The sequence below is a fragment of the Aspergillus caelatus genome (genome assembly GCF_009193585.1).
Source record: "Aspergillus caelatus strain CBS 763.97 unplaced genomic scaffold BDV27scaffold_9, whole genome shotgun sequence".
NCBI lineage: Eukaryota > Fungi > Ascomycota > Eurotiomycetes > Eurotiales > Aspergillaceae > Aspergillus > Aspergillus caelatus.
Genome location: NW_022475272.1, coordinates 117,406 through 141,357, shown reverse-complemented (window position 1 = coordinate 141,357; position 23,952 = coordinate 117,406). Strand labels below are relative to the sequence as shown.

At 46.9% G+C, this 23,952-nt stretch overlaps 6 protein-coding genes across 6 annotated transcripts; 4 read left to right on the top strand and 2 right to left on the bottom strand.

The window, feature by feature from the left end:
• Positions 1 to 1,351: 1,351 nt before the first annotated feature.
• On the top strand, positions 1,352 to 3,036 carry BDV27DRAFT_172381 (uncharacterized protein; the record flags this gene model as incomplete). The annotated part of the gene is made up of 9 exons (XM_032075856.1): positions 1,352 to 1,431; positions 1,537 to 1,609; positions 1,683 to 1,891; positions 1,950 to 2,068; positions 2,130 to 2,150; positions 2,208 to 2,328; positions 2,379 to 2,421; positions 2,480 to 2,542; positions 2,614 to 3,036. 9 exons carry the CDS (start codon positions 1,352 to 1,354, stop codon positions 3,034 to 3,036), a joined length of 1,152 nt encoding a protein of 383 aa, XP_031932801.1.
• An 832-nt stretch (positions 3,037 to 3,868) lies between these two features.
• Positions 3,869 to 6,078, top strand: BDV27DRAFT_152800 (major facilitator superfamily domain-containing protein; the record flags this gene model as incomplete). The annotated part of the gene is made up of 10 exons (XM_032071645.1): positions 3,869 to 3,935; positions 4,060 to 4,151; positions 4,207 to 4,277; positions 4,339 to 4,413; positions 4,474 to 4,648; positions 4,705 to 4,830; positions 4,883 to 4,954; positions 5,023 to 5,362; positions 5,421 to 5,740; positions 5,800 to 6,078. 10 exons carry the CDS (start codon positions 3,869 to 3,871, stop codon positions 6,076 to 6,078), a joined length of 1,617 nt encoding a protein of 538 aa, XP_031932800.1.
• Positions 6,079 to 8,919: 2,841 nt separating this feature from the next.
• On the top strand, positions 8,920 to 11,011 carry BDV27DRAFT_152799 (major facilitator superfamily domain-containing protein; the record flags this gene model as incomplete). Its single annotated transcript, XM_032071644.1, has 9 exons — positions 8,920 to 9,039; positions 9,086 to 9,166; positions 9,229 to 9,281; positions 9,344 to 9,601; positions 9,656 to 10,314; positions 10,372 to 10,530; positions 10,587 to 10,797; positions 10,865 to 10,922; positions 10,970 to 11,011. The coding sequence occupies 9 exons, from the start codon at positions 8,920 to 8,922 to the stop codon at positions 11,009 to 11,011; spliced, it is 1,641 nt and encodes a 546-aa protein (XP_031932799.1).
• A 693-nt stretch (positions 11,012 to 11,704) lies between these two features.
• Positions 11,705 to 12,480, bottom strand: BDV27DRAFT_172378 (class I SAM-dependent methyltransferase; the record flags this gene model as incomplete). Its single annotated transcript, XM_032075855.1, has 1 exon — positions 11,705 to 12,480. Exon 1 carries the CDS (start codon positions 12,446 to 12,448, stop codon positions 11,705 to 11,707), a length of 744 nt encoding a protein of 247 aa, XP_031932798.1. The 5' UTR covers positions 12,449 to 12,480.
• A 3,303-nt stretch (positions 12,481 to 15,783) lies between these two features.
• On the bottom strand, positions 15,784 to 17,766 carry BDV27DRAFT_152797 (transcription factor domain-containing protein; the record flags this gene model as incomplete). The annotated part of the gene is made up of 2 exons (XM_032071643.1): positions 15,784 to 16,668; positions 16,729 to 17,766. 2 exons carry the CDS (start codon positions 17,764 to 17,766, stop codon positions 15,784 to 15,786), a joined length of 1,923 nt encoding a protein of 640 aa, XP_031932797.1.
• A 2,895-nt stretch (positions 17,767 to 20,661) lies between these two features.
• On the top strand, positions 20,662 to 23,944 carry BDV27DRAFT_152796 (ABC transporter C family protein; the record flags this gene model as incomplete). Its single annotated transcript, XM_032071642.1, has 10 exons — positions 20,662 to 20,935; positions 20,990 to 21,213; positions 21,264 to 21,408; positions 21,482 to 21,616; positions 21,674 to 21,907; positions 21,960 to 22,297; positions 22,492 to 22,795; positions 22,891 to 23,245; positions 23,306 to 23,771; positions 23,822 to 23,944. The coding sequence occupies 10 exons, from the start codon at positions 20,662 to 20,664 to the stop codon at positions 23,942 to 23,944; spliced, it is 2,598 nt and encodes an 865-aa protein (XP_031932796.1).
• Between the last annotated feature and the right edge of the window lie 8 nt (positions 23,945 to 23,952).

Below are 23,952 nucleotides of genomic sequence, written 5' to 3'. Positions count from 1 at the left end.
GACCGCATGACTAGGTCTAGTATAAGCTTCTTAATGTCCAATCATCTTATATAAGGTGTATAGGACGATACCCCTCATTCCTGGTGCTAAACTTGATGAGACTCAAAGTTGCACCTAGTATTATTTCACATAATTGTCTCATTGGTATTACGTATTGTTCCACAGGAGTGGATCAACGTAGAGGCCTTTTCACATCTCTGGGAGTCTGGGTGGGGTAGTCTTTGGATTAGACCATCCCCTGGCGGCTGTTACCCATTGTATACTACTCTCCCAATAATGGTTTTATCTCTCGCTTTGCTTTTATAGCTGACATTTTGAGTTTGCACAGTCCGGTCCCTCGACAGGATTGCGCACATCTTCAGAGGTGGGCTGAATATATCTATTAATGAAGTATTGAGTGGGAGATACTGGAGGACCTTGTATGCTTGATCCCTCTGTGGATGGAAGCTCTAGGCACTGACATCCTGCGTAATAGCAAGACCCAAGACCAACCGACAACAACACAAGTTCATACATCCACTGGACGTCCAACATTAGGATCAACTAGGGACCAGCTATGTAATGACCGTACATCGTCTAACTGAGAACGATAAAAAAGAATAATTGCGTTATTATAGGCAAGCCTTGACTGTTGAACCTGAAAACTTCCGACGTTTCTCCCTTTGCAGTGGGTCTACAGGACCAAGATGGCAATCAAGCTCTAGTGGGTCAGGTGGACCATCGGACCCTTTTTCTCCTACCTGGCCCATATGTGGGTCATTTGTTGCATTAAAGCGAATCCTTTATTATCCGAGAGCCTTTGCTGGATATGTGCGCGCTAAATGTCCGTGTTCCTCTTCACAAAGAACTTACACCTCATCAGATGCTGTCGAATGTCCTGAAGGGCTGCGCCAAACATAAAGGCCAAGCACCGTGAAGTATTATACGACGTGTAGTGCTTAGTGGGACCAGCAACAGATACTGTAGAATGGGGTCCAAGTGCTTTGATCGACATTATGGAGATGAAGAATTTCCGGAAAGTGACCGTTGTGTAGAACCGCCCACTAGGTAGACTAGGGGAATTGGAATAAATTAATTCGTCTCCTATTATTCGTTTATCCTAGCCTATATGCTGATCATGAGAGCTCCAACCAATAAAAGGCGCCCCCGCCATCCCGAAGCAGAGTATGCATGCATAGTACAAAACCCATATTGCCCGCCCTGCTTAATTGGATCGCATTATGCTTGATTTACACAGTATGCTATGTGGGTAAACACACGATGGGGCATGTTCCTACTTCTTGGAAGCTTCTCTTCCAAAATCGCATTGTTCTCCCACGTACTCGGCATTTGCCATCACAATCCTTGAGGAATGGACCCATTTGCTAGAACACTGGCTATTGAAACATGGACTCTATATGTGTTTGGTACTGTTCTAGCTCTTCTGCCTATGTGCTGCGGGCTAACTCAGTGTACCTGACAGGCGTTCTTCTTATCGCGTGTCGCATGTAAGTGTAGCATTTATCTCCCCGGTAATTCGGTCCTGACAAGATACAGGGCATCGCGGCGTATAGCACGGAAATCATGGAGGAAATTACAAACTGATGACTACCTGATGGTGGTCATTTTGGTGAGTTCATCTACATCCACCGAACATGCTATGGGCTCAAAGCGATAGTAACCGACTGGTTTTGGAGTACCAGTTTACCTTCACCGGAGTTGTTGTCTGCGTAAATGAGACCGCACAGCATGGGAGTAACTATATTCCCCTAGAAAAGGCACTGTCGCTTACGGAAGAAGAGCACGACGATGCTGTCTACGGCAGCATAATGACCTTCATACTTGAACATTTCACCTTGGTCTCTCTGTGGCTAGTGAAGGCTTGCTTATTGATTATCTATAATCGACTGACGTATGCCTCCTCCTGGATGACTACATTAGCCCTGATCATTATTGATACTCGTCCACAGGTTGGGTCTGAGAGAGCATTCAGCAGTGAAGGTGCTTGCTGTTTACGTTGCGGCATCCTTTGTGATAATCGAGATTCTCTTCTGCGCTGTTTGGTGTGGTCCGCCTGTCACCATGTACTGTGGGTGCCCTTTCTGCGTAAATCCATAGCGACCTGTTTATTAACTCGTAATGCAATATAGGGGATGTGCCAACCAAGGACTGTAAGTATGCCCGTATCCTTTGAGCCCAACTCAACTATGTTGCTAATCCACCCGCAGCGCAATGTGCCACCTATTATGACCACTTGATTACTACGAGCGCGTTTAACATTTCATCGGACCTGATGATGTTGTGTATTCCAATACCGCTTGTCCTACGTTCGCAGATCCCGCTCAAACGGCAAGACTACATCAACCTACCATCTGAACCTAACTGCTGACATAGTATAGGAAGCTAATTCTTTGCGCTGTGTTCAGCCTGGGGTTGATAGTGGTATGGTCTCAACATTAAAAAGCAATCTATCCAGCCTTTACAGCTTACACCAATACAGATCCTCATGGCAATCCTCAATCGTTACGTTAACTTCACCGAAGAATATACCGTTAGCTTCCTAGTACGCACTCGCCTCTCCTTGCTTATGCTATAACGCCCAGGTGGAGTCCTATCCCCAACTAACCTGGACAGCGATGGTACGTCGCCGAAGTCGCGACAGCCGTTTACGTAGCCAACGTGCCCCTTCTATGGCCCCTTCTTCGTGAACTTTTCAGTCTAAGCTCCTTCGCAAATTCGTACGGCAGACAAGGTGTCTCATTCCCTAGTGGCCGTCGTACAACGAACACGCATCACTCGCGATTACGGTCCCGACTGAGTCACATGGACGAATCCACGGAGTCCATCGTGCAGCATTCGCAACCCGACCATGAAAACGGGGGATTCAGAGCCTTCGATAGGGGGTTGGAGTTATCGCCCATTCACGAACGGCACTACCGCGCTACGGTCACGACTGAGGATGTGGAGAAGCCGGTGGAGAGGAATGTTTCACACCGCACTAGCCAGTCTCTGTCGGGGATTTACCGGACGGTGGAGGTGGTGCAATATAGGGAATAAGGTCTGACTGGGATTTCACAATTGGTCAGTGAGTAATGAACTAGCGATGCCTAGGGTAGTCGATAATAGGAGAATGAAAAAATCCCCTGGTAGAACCCTGGCAGTAGGACATCGTTCGTGCTTCTATTCATTAGTCATGAAATTATAGGGCATCCGCACAAAGTTATATTTGGCCCGCAAATTGCCTTGTCCATCCCACTAGGATTATGCTCTTTAGGGTACGCACACAGCACATGTCCGTAAAGCCCTTTTTGCTACTTTATGACAAGTGAAGGTATATGTGACCCTATTATAGAGTCAATTTAGAAAGTCAATCTACACGAAGCGACAACAATATCGACGGAAGCGAAAGAACGCCTTCCGCCTTGGCATCTCTAGTCAATCCTAGCCATGGTCGATTGTCGATCACTTTTTTAGAGCGATGCCAAGAGGACTTGTTAGACGGAGAAAGTCTATGACGGTCGGTGGGGAGTTTTATCTTCGACGCTCTCATGGGCTGAGGCCCTGTTGCTTTTAATTTTCGCACTTTAGTGGTAATTCTAGTTTACCTGGCCTTTTCGTTTTGTAGGAAGCTGAAGGCCATCCAGTGTTCTTGAATCTACAACCCCTCTAGGGGGTGATTGGAATATCTTCCATATGTTGCGGGGCTCATATATACATCCCTTGCTTCTTCTAAGCTAGCGAGAGTAGCAATGCACCTATCTGTAATGACTCTCAGAGATACCCAAGCTAATTTATCGTCTTCTCCAAATCCTTCGGAGTTTCGTGCTTTGATTGCTGTTGTCGAGCCCCTTGATTCCCCGCCTGCAAGCTACGATATCCGGTAGCCGACATGACGCTCGAAGCCTCAGAAACAACGCAGCCTCCGTTTGTTCCGGGTACTGTTCTTTTGGTCGATGGTTAGCTCTTACTCTTCTTTTTCTTTATCCTATTTCGTTTAATTTTTCTTTTTTGTTGTTTTCCTTTCTTTTGGTGACCTTCTCAAACAGCAAATACTTATAATGTGATAACGGTTGCCAACAGAGACACGTGAGAAATCCACAAAACATGCGGCCGGAAAGCACACCGAGATTGTCCTCATCCCACCTCCCTCAGACAACCCAAATGATCCTCTAGTACGTGGATATCGTTTGTGAAATTGCCATATCAAAGTACTCTAACAGGCAATAGAACTGGTCACCAGCGCGGAAGAAGCAGCATCTCATTCTAATATGCATCTATACATTTTTCATGAACGGCTTGTACTCAACCCTTGATACGTACCTCTACCTCGTTGGAGCAGCCGAAGCTGATTACTCCCAGGATCAATTTCTATGGTGTCGCGTATGACGGCCTCGCGCCAGATCTGAACACAACTTTCGATGGGTTGAATACGGGGTGTGTGTGTGTCTCTTTAGTTTTTGGAATGACCCGGCTTATAATGACGCGATAATGTAGGAGCGCTATTCTATTCCTGTTCAGTGGCGTTGGAGCGGCCTTCTGGCAACCTGTCGCGATGAAGATCGGCCGTCGCCCGGTATATATCATGGGACTTCTTATCGCCATGGTCGGCAGTATCATTGGAGCTGTTCAAACTAACTGGGGAGTTTGGGTAACGTTTAATGTATTTTGGGTGCGATATCACTGAGTTGTTTACCTTCAATTCTGGAATTGAACTAATCCACACAGGGTCTTGGATGCGGTCCAAAGGAGGGTCTTCCCCAGATTTCCTTGCAGGACACTTACTTTGCTCACCAAATGGGATCTAAAGTTGGATACTGGGCCCTTTCGTACAGCGCCGGTGCCTTCGTGGTCGTAAGGGAACCCCCTCCTGGGAAAGGTACAGCCGCAAAACTGACCAGGTTAGCCGCTTGTTGCAGGTTATGTGTATGTAGATTTGAGCTGGCGGTGGTGTTTCTGGATCACTGCGATCGGCTTTGTAAGTATCCTCACCCACACTTAAAACACCTTAAGCCATTAATTGAACTACGATGCTAACATTATCAGGCTGTCTTAGCCCTGGTCCTTTTCTTCGCCCTGGAGGAAACGCTTTACCCTAGATCGTACAACACACCCCGGGCGACGCTTCCACACGAAGGAAACAGGGAGCCTCCATCCGAGAAGGGTTGTAAACCGACCGAAACTGGATATGTCGACAATGCGATTAAGATGAAGCCCTACTGGCAGACTCATCCGCTGCACTCATGGGGTGTGAATCCCAGCGAAAGCTGGCGCGATCTCTTTCTTCGTCCCTACCAACTTGCCTTCTTTCCACCTGTTCTCTGGGCAGGTGTATTTACCGGTGTCTCGATTTGCTGGTGGGCTGCGATCTTCACGACTGAGTCCCGTACGTAGCTTTGCTTCCAATCCCCCCCCCCCTAACCCAGCTCGCTAATCTAGGACAGAGTTCTTCACCGGCCCACCTTATCTATGGAGTGGCGAGAAAGTAGGTCTTACCAATTCCGCCGCCCTTATCGGTTCCATTCTAGGCACTGTATTCGCAGGAAATGTGAGCGACTGGTTCATCATCGTTGCCGCGCGCCGCAACAATGGTATTCGAGAACCAGAGCACAGGCTTATCCTCCTAGCCCTGACTGCCGTCATCACTTCGGGCGGTTTAGTCATGTACGGTAAGGGCGTGGAAGCCGGAGTCCACTGGATATGTCCTGTGTTCGGAATGGGGCTAATGGCTTTCGGATTCACTGCATCTTCGATTATTGGAGAGGTAAGATTTCAGTCGTCTAAATATTATTCAATATCCCTTCAGCTGTTAATGAAACGCAGACATATATCCTCGACTCGTATCGGGCGGTGGCACCGGAATCCTTAGTACTGATTAATATCTTCCGCAATCTGATCGGCATGACATTCGTATTCGCAGTGCAACCGTGGCTGATCCACTCGGGCTACGGGAATGCCTACATCCAGATGATGGCGATGGGTCTTATTGCGCATTTGACTGTGATTCCGATGATGATTTGGGGCAAACAACTGCGCGCGATGACCGCAGGGCGATACTTGCGCATGGTGGAAGCGAGTGGTATCCCTCGGGAGTTTGCCTGATGGGGCCTTGGAGGCGTTGTGTCTATCCGAAAGGAAGTATAAAGTATGTGCACCGGTATATGGAAGTGGTCAATGCTCGGGCCACACAACAATTAGTACATAGCTATCGAAATGACCAGGGATCTGATAAAGTCCGTCCTTCTAGCGCATCCAAAGAACACATAGAGTCTGAAAGCCTCGATGTCAAAGCCACGCTGCATTTACTCTGGTGGGACATTGAAAAGCGTTATCATAGTCAGAGCCAGTCATCAACATTCTGGGTCCTCTTATACTTTGATGAAAAAGTTAGTATTTCTACGGGATTTATATTTACGGGATGCCAAGCAAGAAGTACAGGCCAAATATGGCCTAGAACTGCGTGAGGTTAAGATTCAAGATGAAGTCGAGAGTACTGAGGAAGAGAGTGGAAGCGAGTGGACAACCAATTACAACAGCAAAAATGGCGGCGCACTATCTGGATCTTGAGGAACAACTAACTTCATGCCAAACAATTTCGCGCGTAGGATGTAAAATCGTCGCCAACTCTGCCATGTTGTGCATTTTCTCCAGACCCAGCACCAACTGTTCAAATTCCTCCTTTATCTCTAGATTAATCACTCCGTTTGTTATCTGTCGCCACTTGTTCAAAATCTCCTGCTTAGTCAGGGGCATTCGATCCCCTCGCGGTGCTCCTACCATCTCTGTATACGTCTTGCTCTCGCCGTCTTCATCCAGCTCTAGATGAATCCGCTGATATTAGGCCATCACGATATCCCTATTTCACTCTGGAACAGCAACAAGCTAAGTTAACAGGTAGGTTGAAGAGTTTCCTAGCTACAACTGCGGCAGTAGGACCAAAGATAGTCCCAAAGTGACAACAGTAGTCAAGGATTTCACCGCCGTAGACTCCTTGGCCAACATGCGGGCCAGTTTCATATCCAATGATCCTAGTTAGGAGGATGGCCCCACCGCTTGTAGTATTATTATCCGTTCCGGCCCAGTATTCGAGAGCAGCAAGGTGAGAAAGCACAATGATGGTGTTGGAGTGGATGGGTGCTTCGCGGCGGTAGTCTTATAGTTCGGAAGCGTGGATAAATGTACTATTAAGCGGTGCAACGTAGAGAGGAATCGTTCTCTATCACTATTAATCTTGGATATATAATTGGTTAAGTGATACCTTCTGCCAACCAAAAGCACAACAATATCCAGATACCTGAGAGGTGAATACGCCCCAGAGGGCATATTCAAACCAGGGCACATGCGCTCCTACTAATATATAGGCCGGACCATGTAGAATGAGATACTTGGCCTTCGTGACTGTCTTGCAAGACGTTATTGAGCGATAGGCTAGAGACTCACTCGCATAGCTGTCGAGCTCCTGATGAAGATATGGTGCGGTAAATGATACTGAGAAAGATGAAATGAAATTAGATTGAACCTTTTAGCCTGCAGGATGGTTAGAATTATATAGGATATCAGTTATTATGGCCTAACATGGCAGATGTCGATGAGAAATTAAGTAGAGCGTCTGGTTACACAGTACAATACAATTTAGCGTGGATAGTAGACCTATAGCTGACACGTGGAGAAGAGCAGGCCAGTCATAGTACACTTTCTCATGTCTGATTGGAACATCAGAAAGCTAAGTTCTCTGGTTCGTTGCTCGATCAGATATCGGGTATCCGTCCTAAACATTCTAATGTAGCATGCTTTATTGCTTTTTGTCTCCACCGACTACTTTGTAGTAATATAGCTAGAATAGGTTATCCTCTGTCCTATACATCCAAAGGTTCAGGGGTTGTGGTTTATCTCAGGTAACCCATGTAGACTGGACAGTGGTAAATATTTTGCATATAGTATTAAGCATGATGATGGACAGTCAGAATCTCAATTCTCAAATATTCTATATAGATACCTATACATATCGGCCTATGCTGGCATTAATATCCAAATCCAAACAAGACTACAATTGAAAGAAATATCTGCTACAACCTCACTCAACCTCGCATCTCTCACGAGATCCTCCACTGGCTCATAGTGCAATGGATACTTGTCCAACAACTGGAAAACAGAACAGGTTACAAATGCAAATAATAAGCTCCACTTCAAATTAAGGTCTGGATTGCCGAATGTGATACCTGTCCTTTACTCGTTACGACGGCTGTCGAGGTCACTACTGGTATCGCCATTTGATGCCTCCATGGTACTCATTCTGACTAGTCTAGGGTGGGGCATAAACGGTCGCTCTGACTGCCTTAGAGATAGCCAATATAATTTTAGTCGGAGGTTATGGTCTATGGATATCGCTTTCTCAAAGAAACCTCAAAATAAAGGCTAAACCCAGATAACTCAAAGTGGAAAAATATCTCTAGGGGTTAAAAAGTATTCTAATAACTCTAATATAGAAGAGTCAAGCTCCTAAGTGAACTTAAAAATAGGATTAATTCCAATCCGGTTAGAGCTATTAAGGCGGCCCGTCCGTCGATCGCCCCCTTAATAAGGTTTCTAGCCATGTACTATCATTTTATAACTTAAATGAGATTGATGTGAGGGATGGAAACCCTGTGCTCACATTCACATATATCATGGCATATGACTTGTTTCTGCCCAAGTCCCACGCGTTTCATTGGTATCTATCTGCCATCATGCCCCCGACATCCTACCATCCGAACACTTACGCAAGGGGGCCGCCAGGTCGACATATCTTAATATTTAGTTTATGACGGGATCAGGAATGTCGGTGAGTTGGAAAACAAACAAATACAAAACACAGCTTTGGTGGCTTCTACCAAATTACGGCTTACTGTTCTTGCTAGATAGTGTCGTGAGGAGCAGCGACCGACAAATATCAATTAAGACCGTATGCCTATGGCGAATGTAACACCGCCAGAGCGCCTTGAGCGCCTTGAGCATCGCGAGCATGATGTTGAGAGGGAGTACTCTCTCTATCAGGAGGAGAAGCGGCCAATTACTGGGATCAAGGTTGGTTCTGCCCAGAGAGTACAGTTGTCCTTGTTGACTATTGCAGTGGTTCCTGCTGGTGGCCAGCACCTTGACGGGTAGCTTCCTCTACGCATTGGACAACACCATTGTAGCCAATATTGCACCGGTGCGTTATTAGGTCCCTCTTTGCTCTTCAAATGTTCTAAACAGCTCATCAGCGCTCGGCAGGCTATTGTGAACCACTTTGAGTCGGTGGAGAATTTACCATGGATGTCAGTTGGGTAGGTCGTGTCGTAACCCAAACGTATACAACAGCTTGCTGATAGGTCTATGTATTACAAAGGTTTATGATTGGCGCCGTGGCGATGGTTCTCATTGTGGGCAAACTATATACTCTCTACAACGCCAAATGGCTGTACATCATTTTCACAGTCATATTTATGGCGGCCTCTGCACTCTGCGGCGCCGCTCCCACTATCGATGTTGAGATTGTTGGACGAGTTTTTGCTGGTGTAGGTGGAAATGGAATGTATATTGGTGTCCTAACGCTGCTATCGCTGAATACAACGAGCCGTGAACGTCCACAGTATCTCAGTTTAACGTACGTATATCTATCGGGCTTTTACCTGACGAACTACAATTAACTAAGCAACAGTGGGCTAGTCTGGGGCCTAGGAACAGTTCTCGGTCCCGTTGTCGGTGGTGGATTTGAGTTGTATACGTGGAGGTGGGCCTTCTATATCAACTTACTATTCGGCATCATCCTTCTTCCGTTATATATTTTTGTGATCCCATCGAACTCCGTAAAGCCGGAGCTATCATCCCAACAGAAGCTTACTAATTTTGATTGGGTCGGAGCTATCCTCAGTGTTGCGGCATTCACAACTCTAGTGATGGGCATCAACTTTGGAGGAACACTGTATAACTGGAAAGCGGCACAGATCATTGCTCTTTTCGTTCTGTCAGGTATATTATGGATAACATTCGTTTTACAGCAGGGCTTCGCGATTATCACCTCCTTCGACAACCGGTTATTCCCCATACATTTACTTAAGCTAAAGGAACCTGCTCTTCTTTTTATTGCATGTGCCTCGGCGGGTATAGTAACTTACCCGAGTGTGTACTACATTCCGATCTACTTCCAATACACGAAAGGTGACAATGCAATCATATCTGCTGTCCGGCTGCTCCCCTTCATCTGCATGTTAGTCGTGGCCATTCAGGGAAGTGGGATCATGATGTCCCGGGTGGGGTATTATAAGCCATGGTATTTGGCCGGAAGTGTCCTTGCACTCATTCCAGCAGTCTTAATGTGTACGTGAAGTAAACCTGCAACAAGCCTCAAGCTATGACTGAGTACAAAGAACAAAGCTACTGTTGTGGAAACACACACGTCTCCCAGCGTCCTATACGGCCTCGAACTGGTTCTAGGATTAGGTGCCGGCTTATATACTCAAGCAGCATTCGCTGTGATCCAAGCCGTTACACCCCCGTCGGACAGCGCTGACGGATTGACGCTAATGATACTTGGTGAACCGACTCGCCCCAGGTGAAGTAGTCTACACCGACCGCTAACATTATGATAGCTCAACTTACCGGAATGACACTTGGCCTGTCCATTACGGGTGCCACATTTGTTAATGTCGCTCAAAACCGTCTATACGAATTGTTACCGAAGCTTCCCCGGGCACAGGTCTCCCGCATCGTATCAGGGACCAGCAGTGGACTTTTAAGTACATTACCAAGGCACATCCGAGAGCAAGCGCTGGATATCATTGTGCTTGCATGGCGTGACGTGTGAGTTATATATAATCCTTCTTTGCTCGATCGTCGTGCTGGTTATCATACTCATGCATCGAAAAAGGTTTACGTGTGTCTACGTTGGCGCAGCCCTTAGCCTCGCCTGCGCAATTTTTCTAGCAGTAAGCTTTAGATTTACGCTCCTTTTGTCTGTACTAATCTCCTACAGAACAAGCGAGCCAATATCAGGGCTGGAGCAGGTGGCGCTTAAGTTCTCTCTCTTAATTTTGCTATGTTGGAACTAGGGCTAAGCATGTGGGTTGAGCAAGAGTTAGTATATGCATCAGCTCGTCTTTGTTTATCATATTATAGTATCTGTGACACTGATGGCCTACGCCCTTGTAATCCCGTTTAAGCTGTGCAATGTACCCACCCTTGCGGTATTGCAGTGGTAGGTAAAAGTGATGGTGGGTCTATCTATTTGCGAAATTACGGATTGTGATGCTAAAAACGGTCTTACGTGTAACCATACTCTGACTATGGCTCAGGACTTACTGTATCACTGAATAAAGGTATTCAAACGTTTACCACAAATAGAAAGTGTTTTTGTTTGTGCGAAGATATCCTAGGTCCATAACCCTTTCCATATGTATATTAGAAATAGTTTTAATCGAAGATTTCAAGATGAATACTCAAAGCTTAACTGAACGGTTCGTCGTATAGTGTGAAGTGATCTACTAAACAAGCTACCCTCCTTATAGAAAGTCTTGGTTTTTCCTTGGGATTTATATGATTCATCTATTGAAAGGAACGATCAGACGCAAATAACCAAGTCAAACATGCTGCAACAAGCTCAATTCATGTGATCTAAATCCGCCAGCAGGCTCCTTCTAGCCACGGATATTACATTCTTACTTGAAAGGTCAAGTCATCTCAATAATTGATCGAAAGGTAATCCCATACCTCACTCAACCTCTCCCACAGGACGAGCAGCGGTGAAGATTCTGAACGGAGGGCACCGCAAAAAGTCATCCCAGTCCACATCATGCATGAGAGGCTTTGAGTAATGTTTCCACTGGAAGGCAGACAGACCAGCCAACTTGCTAGTTTTCTCATACAACTCGCGAGGAAGATAAACATTGTTAAATGAGAAAGGCTTCGACGCGAACAGCGTCACTTGAACTTCCAGGCCGCCCTCATCCAGCTCACCAACCACCTTCAGTTCCTGCCCATACTGAGGGCCTTTGGGAAAGGCTGCGAGATCCTCCAGAATATGAACATTCGGGCTTATTCCTATGATTCTGCCACCCGGCTTCAAGCTCCTGTAGATGTTCCGCCACATATCCACAAGCTGGTTCTGATTGCGACTATAATTCAGCAACCAAGGTGCGAGGACGATATCGAATTGTCCAAATTCAAATGGCTGGCCACAGTCCGCAACGTGGAACTCAAGCCGGCTGTCATCTTTGGCACATACACGTGCTGCGTCGACCATGGCCTCGGAAATATCCACGCCGACGGCCTTGCTGGCACCCCATTCAACGGCCTTTCTGCAGTAATAGCCCAGGCCACAGGCGAGTTCAAGCACAGTTAGGCCCTCGATATCCCCAAGACAGGTTTTCAGTGCCGCCGCCTGCAGCCTTCCGGTTGGTAGATTCGGTACATCACCGTATGCTGCCCCGATTGTGTCGTACTGCTGGATTGTCATATTGAAGATAGTCGGAGGAAGGTATGGATGGCTCTGTCCTAGCGTGGAATACGAGAAAGTTTAAACTGGTAGGCAAGAACAAGGAAAGATGTGAGATGTTCCAAGTAAATCAAGGCGATGTCTGAGAGATACATTCTCACATTTATACCGTTGTCGACGTTGGGGTAATGGATCAAAGACCCCAATACAAACATGTCATATGCATATTTCGGGCGACGAAATGGATTCGCAGATAGAATATCATAGCCTTGACTTTCACATTCTCTACCTACTCCTCACTCATAGCTTTTAGATCCTTGCTTATGTTCTTTTTTTCTGGTCCCAACCATGGCAGAGCTGCCTTCTGCTCAGAATAATTTCCTCAACCTATTCCGCTAGAAAGAAGGTGATCCTGAAAACGCCAAATACAATGAAGTAGTTTGATTTGTACCAAGATATTAGTACCCCCATCGCATTAGGTTTGCCGCCTTGTGACTATTTGTCTATATGGCTTAGCTAAGGAAAATATTATACAATAGTATATAATAACAGGCATGCAAGAATGTAAGGAGACAAAAAGCTGGCATACCTACTCTCAAAGCCAAGACATGACGTTGGAACATTCATATACTCGGGCCCCTTGGGTCGATCATTTCTCTTTATACCTCTACTTCCTTTTCTTGTACGACACAGTATACCCCCTTGCACTCGTCCAGTAAGTAATCATTGCTCTTTATCGCCATTTTGATAATGGCACACGCCTACATCGGGCATGCGCTTCGGAGGTGTCCGTAGGTTGAAGAAGCTAGCATTGTCAGGCTTATTTGCCATTGATACCTTTCAATAAATACGGTTTTTAGTTATTGACTAGCTTGCCAGGGTGGATGAAGAAGCAGGACCAGGGCTTCACAATATGTAGCCTGCGACCTTTCCATACATTGTTCCTGATGCTGCCCCAATGTTTCAACACTGCTAAGGGTGTGCGAGCGATCCCTTAAGGTCTACTCATCACCACAGTGTTCGTGTGACACGATATGACAGAAATGAGACAGAAGCAAGGACGATTTAAATACGCAAAGAAGCGGGCTGAAATGCCCATTAGCCAGTTCCAAACCATGTTCATACATCTTATACTCCTTTACAAAGACTTGGACATTGGGCCGGAGCTTACCTATAATACATTGTGACCTGTCTAGGTTAATTGTTATATCAAACTCGTGCCTTTGAGTGAAGTCAATAGTGTACTCGGTGCAAGTGCCCTGTTTGCATATGCAACTTACACAAGCTTACTAATGTAGAGCAAAACTGGTATAGCGCGTATGCGGTAGGGTGGGTGCGTGGTATGTTGGATATGTGGCATGTTAGGCGTCCAACATACTTCCTAAATGAGCGATGATGTACAAGCGAGGTCAACTAAGGGTACGTGTATCTTGCTTCAGAGTCTTATTGTATGGTGATTACAGTACCTGGAGTTTTCATTATGTAAATATTATGCTGATGGTATCATTTGTTTATGGTTTAGCAGGGCATTTCTCTGTTTTAGATATGGAGGACAATATCATCCGGTACTGTAGGAGTGTTTGAATTCTGACCTCAGAGACATGGGCTACATTGTATAACGAAGAGATAGAGATATAAGGGCTCTGGTTAGCATTATAATTATAGAAAGTAAAATCTATGTATTTAATATTAATAATAGAGTTCAACCTAGATCTACTAGTCTAAAACTCTAATGTGGAGGATTCCTACTACATAAAGCTGAAGAGGTATGATATATCCCAGTTAGAGTACTAAATCACTACAGAAGTTATTTCATGTAGAGCTAGTGTTTAATTGACACTGACTAGTATTCTATACCATTGTACTATCAGTTTCTGACATAACCTGCAGCCTTTCTACCATCATATATTAGCCGTAGCACAACACCCAATAAAGAGCCAATAAGGAAGATTGTTTGGTATACTAACTGAACACTAGAACGCCGCCGACCAAATGGGCAGCATCCAGTATAAGGAGACACTGTGGAAGAAATAGCATACAATGCGTATGAAAGAAACCCATCTACATGTAGAACTACACATTGTCGGGCTTATACCATCTTAACGCGTGATTATGAGGACTTTTCCATTTATTCATGAATTCATGTCTGTCTATCTAAGCTCTCTATCTTCCTAGCTAGGCGTTGTGGGCCCTCTTAGCGGCCCGGAAGAACCCGTACTTCCGGGCCTCCAGGCCGCCAGACGGAAGCCCCTACCAACATAACATGTACTATAGATATATAAGGCTAGTCCACCAAGAGTACAAGTGAGAGCAGTATTAGCGGTAGATAAATAGCTGGAGAATAGAGGAATCTCCTTCGCTGTTCGGGGCGGTGGAATACCGTCAAAATTCATAATGAGCCACTATTGGCAGTTATTTGATGCCCCTATGGTACACATTTTGAAGGATACCATGAATAATTCCACCATTGGGATTACCTGGACACCTGCTCCTGCAGCAGGCTAAAGTCTCCTGCGCGCTTTCTCTTCCGTCCCTACACCGGGAAAACACTGGACAGACTTCTCGAAGTGTCTAAAGGCTGGCCTGTCAAAGACATTTTGCTGGCACCTTAGTACAGCTGCTGGGTCTGAAGGATTCAGCGGTATCGTGCAGGATCCATCCTTCAAAATTATATGCTCAAACTGGGAACGCGCCCAAGTAATCAATAGTGCAGCAGTCTATATTTCTGCCTGGATAGAGGAGAATGACAACCACTCCCATCTATAGGTAGCCGAAGCAGGCCCCCACCTCCACAACACCAGGCCAGGCGCTTATTTCACTCTTGTCCAGCAGGTCCTCAGTAAGCTACATGGCTGTAGCTGATATAGCTTCATTATATTCAATTAAAAAGACTGTTATAATCAGCAGGACTGATTTCCATATTTGGATCACAGGGATGATAGTACAGGGTGCTCAGTTCGTTGTAGGGTACTTACAACAGGAAAGCGCAAATGCATTAATCAAACAGGAGTACTCGGACGGTTGCTGAACCATCCACGGCTGGAACAGGTTTAAAGTCTAACTATGGCCTCCTAGGAAATATCTGTTGGAGTCCCGCGCGAATATTGTCGGCTGACGGCTTGTGTGGTGGTTTGTACTGGTGATTAAAATAGGATTATTCTCACCATCGACATGGTGATTGCAGGACTGATCCGGTCTGGAACGCCGGGGATCTGACGGCGCACTCGTTCGAACCTGGCCAGCTTCGACTGAGTGGAATGCATTCGTATGCTTAGCGAGTCAGATTTTATTCCTAGGCCGAACAATAAAACCACGGTCCCGTGATATTTCGCTTCATAGTATTTAAGCGAAATGAGTCAAAGTAACAGTATCCGATGGTCCAAGCTTTCCATTGAAGCCACCCAGTCGCAGTCTTGCCCTTGGTCCCTAAGTCTGTGGCATTCCCGAGCAATGCTCAACGTCTCATGGGATGTGCTGAACCACTTTCTAGTGTTCTTGGATTCCTCCCGAAGAAAGCCCTGCACGCTTTGTCTTTCATCCACTCCGGCAAAACAGGCAATGACACACAAGGGCCATGAAACATGCTGTAGTAGATGTTTCTCTGCTAGCGTTTGAATTGACCCTACGGACTCCTTCACTGCCGTATCTATTTCAGGCAAATGCGGATTAGGACCAGACACCACCACATGGAGATAAATAACTGCAGCGCGGGCAAACAACAGAGTGATTTCCCTGTCCATGTCGGTGACCCACCCATAAACCAGGCTGTCAAAACTACCTCTCTGCCCAGGGCGCACCTGACCTGGTGCACTGGAGCTCTCAGCCATGGCAGCCACCAGGCACTCATGAAGGTTACTCGCGCGCGCCGCCAGCTGGATAACACTTAGCGTTTTCCCTTCTTGTGCCCGCAGCTTCCAGCGCTGGAGACTCGCTAGATCGTATAGCGCCTTGACCACCCAATTGTGACAGCCGCACACAGGGGCCATGGATATGATTTCGGAGTCTAGGAGATAGGCGTGATTAATGCCGAGAAATGGGTCTCTGCCGCATGAGACGGTAGCTAAAATGTCGCACCAGACCAGATGGCCTAGGACTGCTTTTGCCGTAGCTTTTTGGAGCCGACACACTGAGACCGGGTGGTTGATGTTATCATCGCGGACGATGATGTTGATCAGAACTTGGACGTAAGCGGCCGCTTGAGTGAGACAGCTTTTCCACTGACGCGTTTCTTGATAAAGTATCTATCTCAAGAGACTCAGCATGCCTACGGTTTATAAGTCGGGGAAGACGCATGAACTGACATCTATATAAATCGCTTGGAGAAGCGCGGCACATGCGAAGAGAGCCTGGGAGGCTTTCTGCTCTTCATCTAGTAGGGACAGGGTGGCTGTTGATGATGGTAGGCTCTTGAGGGCTACCGAGACTTGGCTGGTGACTTCATCATAATTACTGCGGTGGTACAGGTTTTCAGCTACTTGTCCTCGGTCATGGTAGGCTTTGCACAGGAGCAAGGAAATGTCGGATACTGTCTGTGAGCGTAAGAGTAGGTAGTGTAGCCATTCTCGTCCATTTCTGGTGAACTGGGTGAAGGGAAATTGTATACTAGAGATCTCTGTGAGGTAATTTGATAGTAAAGCAATACTTTCTGTCGTTGGTTCATTGGTTGTGAGAATGCGTTGGCGAGGACCGTTCCTCCGTTCGTCTGACAGATGCGGATAGGAATTGAGAGCAGAGTCAGGCCACAATCCTGACCTCGAGGCAGATACGCGCATGTAACTACCGCTGTCGCTCTCCTTGCATGCTAAAAGCCCTAGTCCGTAGTTTGGCCTTTGTACATCAGATCCCTCATAATCAACAACCGGTAGCTGGTGGTCTTTTGAAGAGCCCAAGCCGGCTAGGATATCGCTGGGAAAAGTGAAATTATCCAAGAGAGCGTGTGTTTCGCTCGCCTCATGTTGTGCATCCGGCAGCGTGATGGGTGAGAACAACGGTGAGGGAAAGGCAAAGTCAGCGGCTGAGCTTGAGATCGATGGGATCTGCGACGACCATGTCGGCATATCACTCGCCAGCTCATTCACTGATGGCAACGTTGAGCCCAAGTCCTCGATGCGACCACTGTTCTCCGACAATCCTTGGGTTGGACTCTTTCGATCGAATGCTTCGGGTAAGTTTTCAACGGCTGGTGAAGGGTTATTCGCGGTTCCGTCTGTCATGGAGTTCTCGGATTGAGACAAGGATAGCGAATGGGAAGACCGTCTTCGCCGGCGCTTCTGCCCGTTTTGGGCTATAGCTTGTTTGACTTTCTTGGCTTCCTCTTTCTCTAGTGGCCCTCGGTCCATCCAATTTGGCCTCGACCCATAGCCCTGACAGGCTAAACCGAGACTCTGACACGACTGACACGAAGGATGCGTTTCATCGCACTTCTTTCGTCTCAGGCGGCATGTCCAACAACCTTTGTTGCTTCTCGTGCCGGATGTCCCTTTTTTGCTTTGGGTCAGCTGTTGAGAAGGGTATCGGTTGTAGCCGCTTACTATTATGCATTAGGGGAAAGGGATCACAAAGGTTCTCCCTGTGGTTATTCTCACGGTATATCGGTGTTGGCCTGAAGATAATGCATTTAAGCATGGGGAAATGTCAATATGTCCACCAACTCCTTGTAGTGGGTGTTTTATGCTATGTACCGCTAGAAGGCCAGTGACTGTGGGAGGACCCTGGAACTGAGAAAGTCATTCAAACTTCAACACAACAAATATATTAATGGTTGTGGGATGGTTCAGGTATATCCAAAGGTGAGGTCGTCAGGTGACCCTGTTCACTACTCCACCCTATATGACACATATCTTACCGGGGCTGTGCGGTCATACAGAGTTATTACTATGCGACAGGGCCATGTGCAGGCGACGTACAAGCTTACTGATATTCCTATTTGAACGGCCTGCATACATCCTGCAGATGCTGAGCAGGCTTCGGCCCCAGTTCTCTGACGGCCTTTATAAACAGGTGCCTGTGCTATTGCTGAGTGCCAGACACACTCGTGGTATATCACCCATTCCTGCACGATCGATCACCGAACGACTAATGTAGGAGCCATGTCCAATCTGCTCCTTCTTTTTTGAATGGTGGCGCCGAAATCATTGGCGAGGGGGATCTTTGCAGAAATCTAAGTCACGAATATTCTACTACTAATGACATCTCGTGAGCGAGTGCAGCCACAGCCGCACGCCTCCTGTAAGGGTGGAGGCTCCTGAGACTGTGTCCGATCCGGACGGTTTGCAGTTGGTGGGCTCGCTGATGTCATTGATCGCATATCAGATCCTCCAAAATGGCCCTTGAAATATCGATCACTGTGTTGCTTTTCGTCGTAGGTATCCATTACGTATGATATGGCCAAGTAGTAAATAATATAATACAAGAGATGCCGTTCTTAAAATCTTACAAGGGAGCATGAGTTGGTGCTGATGTACAAACATAGTTGACGTATCTATTTTCATGCAGCTTAGAGGAGCACTGCCAGCCCCAGCACGTCTTACGCGCTATAAGGCGACCAAGTAAATACAGGGGTTCTCGCCAAATCAGCCGTAAACCCCCACCGACTGGCCTTCCCGGCTTTTTGATAGACAGGTAGTGTGGATCACATCACTCGTCACAGGTTGTCGAACAACCGCCTTCTCCTCATCTCGTTCATACGAATGAGGATGGTGGTCAGGACTGTGAACAAGTCATCGCTCATGCCGGCGTACTTGGGCGTTGTCTTGGCATCAAGTCTTATGCCGATCTCGACTCCTCCGCTCTGACCCATCCTTGGCATCCCGCCAATAGGAAAGCCACCCGCCCTGCAAGAACTCGAAGACTGCATTTTTCTCATGCGTGCTCACACTCTGATCACAATAAGTAATTATGGAGCTTTGTCTGTGTCTGACTCGCCGGTCATGTTACAACTCCCAATCGGCACCTGTGGCTGGTAAAGCAGGTAGTGCACCTAAATCCTGCTGCATATACGCACATATTGGTCTCGAAAGGGACATGTGTAGTGGTTATCCGAGGAGGATAGCGGTCTGAATAAGGTGCTGCCTCAAATTGTAGGTAGAATGACCGAGATATGTCGGTCATCTCCGGCCCCTTCCCTTGTGAACGAGTACGATGTCGATGTGATGACCGTGATGCACAAAGTACAGAAGGATCCTGGGATTTGCGTGGTACAGCCGGCAGATCAATGTCCAAGAACTGACCTAAGACTGGCCATCCATACATTAAATATTGCATATCGTGTCGATCATGGACTCGATTCGGGCATTGGGACTTGCTGTCTGGTGGCAGGTATCCTACGTCAACATGGACGGTCTCCGACTTCCTCCTCGGGAACGCATATACTGATTGTCTTCTAATTCATAAGAGTCTAGTATCATGAAAATAGAGCATAGTAGTATGTGAAAAGACACAGAACATTGACAAGCAACCTCTACATTCTTGTTCCAGGTGGTGTGCAGACATAGAAGACATACAAGACGTTAAATACAGGACAAAGAACATACAAGGACAAAGGGACCCCTGTCACGTGGCGGTGGCCGCGCCAGCCCACGAGTACCTGGACTGTAATTTTCGACATTCTGTAGTTAACAGATATTCCAACCTATCCCTTTTTACTCTCGCTTGGTGATAGCGCAGCGTATTGCCGTAAAGGGAGCAGTTCGTGTTGGCAAGCCCCTTCGTTGGCGGAGTCGACAATTGCTCCGACACGGCCTTTGGCCCAGTTAGCTGTTCGCGGTCATTCGACTTCACCCTCACCTTCGAACAGAGCATCCTATCGATCCTTCCTTCTGCGTTTCTAATACTGGCATCTCCGTTGCGTCTAACGTATCTAGTCCAAAGACGCCCGAGAACAGTGAAGAGCAAATGGAGGCTCCTCAAAATAGTCAGTGATCCGGATAGCAAAAGACATCGCTCTCAAGCAGCAAAGGAGTTGGCCACGTACCACAACTCAGATTGCTGCCATAGCTAATGTAATTCTTCAATTTGTGTTACTGATACGATGGAGCTCAGCTCCTTTTGCAACCTCGACAAGTCTGCCGGCAGCTGCGCTATCCTTAGTGGACGCAGTCTTGATCTTATGCCTTACATATGTCGAGGATAGGCAGTTATCACGCCCGTCTACGCTCCTCAATGTTTACCTCTTGTTCTCAACCCTCTTTGACGCTGTACAGGCTCGAACATTATGGCTCAATCATCAGAGCAATATGGCCACTGTCCTAACGGCTATTGTTGGGATCAAAGCGATTTTACTCTGTCTCGAAAGCAGGTCGAAGGCTGCTTATCTGCAGCCACCATACAGTAAATTACCCCCAGAATCTACTAGCGGGATTATCAACCTTAGCCTTTTTTGGTGGCTGAATGCCCTCTTCCGGATGGGCTACCGACAGTTGATCACGACCGAGGATTTGTTCGATATAGACCCTAGTCTGAAGGCTGATGTAATAGGCAGGGAAATGCAGGACGCATGGAATATTCGCGGTAAATGCGCCCAGCCCATACTATCCCCTGTTCTCAAAGGCTGACAGCTTTCAGCAAAACCCGAAGGGCAGATGGCCTTGCCAAAAGCGGTCTTATTCATCCTTCGGTGGAATCTATTCTCTGTCGCTGTACCACGCCTGTGTATGATTGGTTTCAATTTCGCCCAGCCATTTCTTATAACTACAGCTATCAACTATATGGATGAGTCTGAACCGCACAACAAAAACGTCAAATATGGGCTAATTGGGGCAACGTTTTTGATCTACTTTGGTATTGCGGTATGTGTCTCTTATTTTGAGTTGGAGATGCGGGCACTAAATCTTTGTAGATATCCGCAGCCCACTATAGACGGTGTTTTGTACGGGTCCTTACCAAATTCCGTGGATCCATGATAGCTTTGCTGTACAATAAAAGTCTAACTATCCAGGTCGGGCATTGCACAGGAAGCGCTGCGTTGACTCTTATGAGCACCGGTACGCTACCGAGCTTCCATAGTAACTTCTCTACACTCGTCTCACTAACCAAAACACTTCCGTTTATGTACAGATATTGACAATATCATTGATCTACTTGAAAATATCGTTGATATATGGGCGCGTCTAGTGGAAATCGGAATTGGCATCTGGCTTCTCGCCCGACAGATTGGTGCTGTCTGTGCGACCCCGCCTATTATCACAGCTGGTATGTTGCATCTTATAAAACTGAGTCTGTTTATTGTCTGAGTGATTTGTCGTATAGTCTGGGCAATTGGTCAATTATGGATTGCAAAGAGTATCGGAACCGACCAGCAGAAATGGAATGAGTCCATCCAGCAACGTATGAGAGACATATCCTCGATGCTAGGCTCAATGAAGGCAATAAAAATTGCTGGATTAGCTAGGCCAGTTGCACGTAATGTCCAGGACCAAAGAGAAACAGAGCTTCGTATAGCTCGTGCATTTTTCATGGGCATCATGTGGCTTAACGGACTAGGTAGCCCTCTCTATATTAATGGAACTCGACTGATGTATATAAATCGCTGCAGCAAACTTCCCTGCAATCTGGTCACCGGTTATTTCATTCATTGTCTTCTCGATCCAAGCAAAGATTACAGGCTCCCAATCTCTTACATCTGTGCGAGCTTTCACATCTCTGAGTATTATCGCCCTGGTGACCGCTCCAGCCGAGAAACTGCTAGCTGTTTTACCACATATTGCAGCTGCACTAGGATGCTTCCAGCGGTTACAAGAATATATGTTGTCTGATTCCATGAAGGACACCCGTGTCTTCGAACCGTTGATAGTCTCTCCTTTCTGTGATAATGAGGGTGATGACGACAGTTTAGAAGGTACTCCAAAATCGACAGATGCCATCTGGCGATGCGTTTGTCAGTATATGCACTTTTAGCCCTTGCTGCCTCTGTCTTCTTTGTTTCGTGCATCTGGATCATCTTCTTGGAAATAATGCCAAAGTCAGCCGTCCTGCTACATAGGCGAGTGCTAGACATTGTAATGAACGCGCCATTGTCGTTCTTTGCGACAACAGAGACAGGTGTAACACTAACCCGCTTTAGCCAGGATATGAGCCTTGTCGACCTTGCCCTACCGGGAGCATTGATCACAGTCACAGCATCACTATTTCATTGTGTTGCTCGCCTTGCCTTAATATCTACCGGTTCAAGCTACATGGCTCTTAGCATTCCATTCACTGTTCTAACTGTCTTTGCCGTTCAACATGTCTATCTTAAAAAAAGTCGCCAGCTCCGGTTCCTGGACTCGGAAAACAAAAGCCCGCTGTACTCACATTTCTTGGAGACACTTGAAGGACTCTCTACTCTACGAGCTCTGGCATGGCAGACGCCTGCTAAACAGATCCAAATTGGTACCTGGACTACTCACAGCGCCCGCACTACTTACTACTCTGTATCCAGAGATAGCTCAGCCTTGTTCTTGACCTCATGGTTACGGCGTTGGCAGTTTTAGTCGTGGCGCTGGCGATAGAGATGCGCAGCACGACTAGCGGTGGGCTTATCGGTGTTTCATTGAATAACGTGCTGAGTTTTAACCAGTCTCTTTCAACCTTTGTGACGGCTTGGACCTCGCTTGAGACGTCTCTAGGTGCTATTGCCCGTGTCAAAACGCTTAGTAAGATGACGCCGAACGAGAACAAGCCCGACGAAAACAAGGAACTCCCTGAAAGGTGTCCCGAAACTGGTGCAATTGAGATTGATCGTGTATCAGTCAAGTACGCTAACGGCGCCAATGCATTATCCGACGTTACTATAAAGATATCTCCTGGCCAGAAGATTGGCCTCTGCGGCCGAACTGGGAGGTAGGTACACAAGGGCGCCCTTAATACTAGCTTGAAAAGCTAACATGACATCCACTACAGCGGTAAAAGCTCTCTAATCCTTAGTTTACTCCGTCTGGTCGACATCTGTGAGGGTACAATTGTCATCGACGGAGTAGACATAGGCACGATCAGCCGGGAACAAATACGTGAACGACTTGTCTCCATTCCACAAGACCCCTTCATTCTCTCAAGCACGATACGCAACAACGCAGATCCAATGCGCACCGCAACAGACGAGGAGATCATATTGGCCCTGCAACGGATCGGGATATGGAACACTTTAGAAAGTCGTGGTGGACTTGATGCGGTGCTATTAGACCACCCCTTGTCACAGGGACAGCAGCAGTTGTTCTGCCTAGCCAGGGCTATATTGCGCAGGCCTGATAGCAGGATTCTGATCCTTGATGAGGCGACGAGTAGCGTAGATAGCGATACGGATGCCGCTATGCAGAAGGTGATTAAGGAAGTATTCGCCGGGTGTACTATAATTAGCGTTGCGCATCGGGTATGTATATTCTGGTTTCCGCTTCGAGGTATGACTAACACTGGCTTTAGTTGAACACAATTATGGACTCGGATATGGTTGCATTGCTGGATGGTGGGAAGTTGGTGGAGTTTGATAGTCCGGGGAGCCTTTTGGCTCGTGATAGCATTTTTCGACGGATGTATCAGAAGTAGATCTTGTA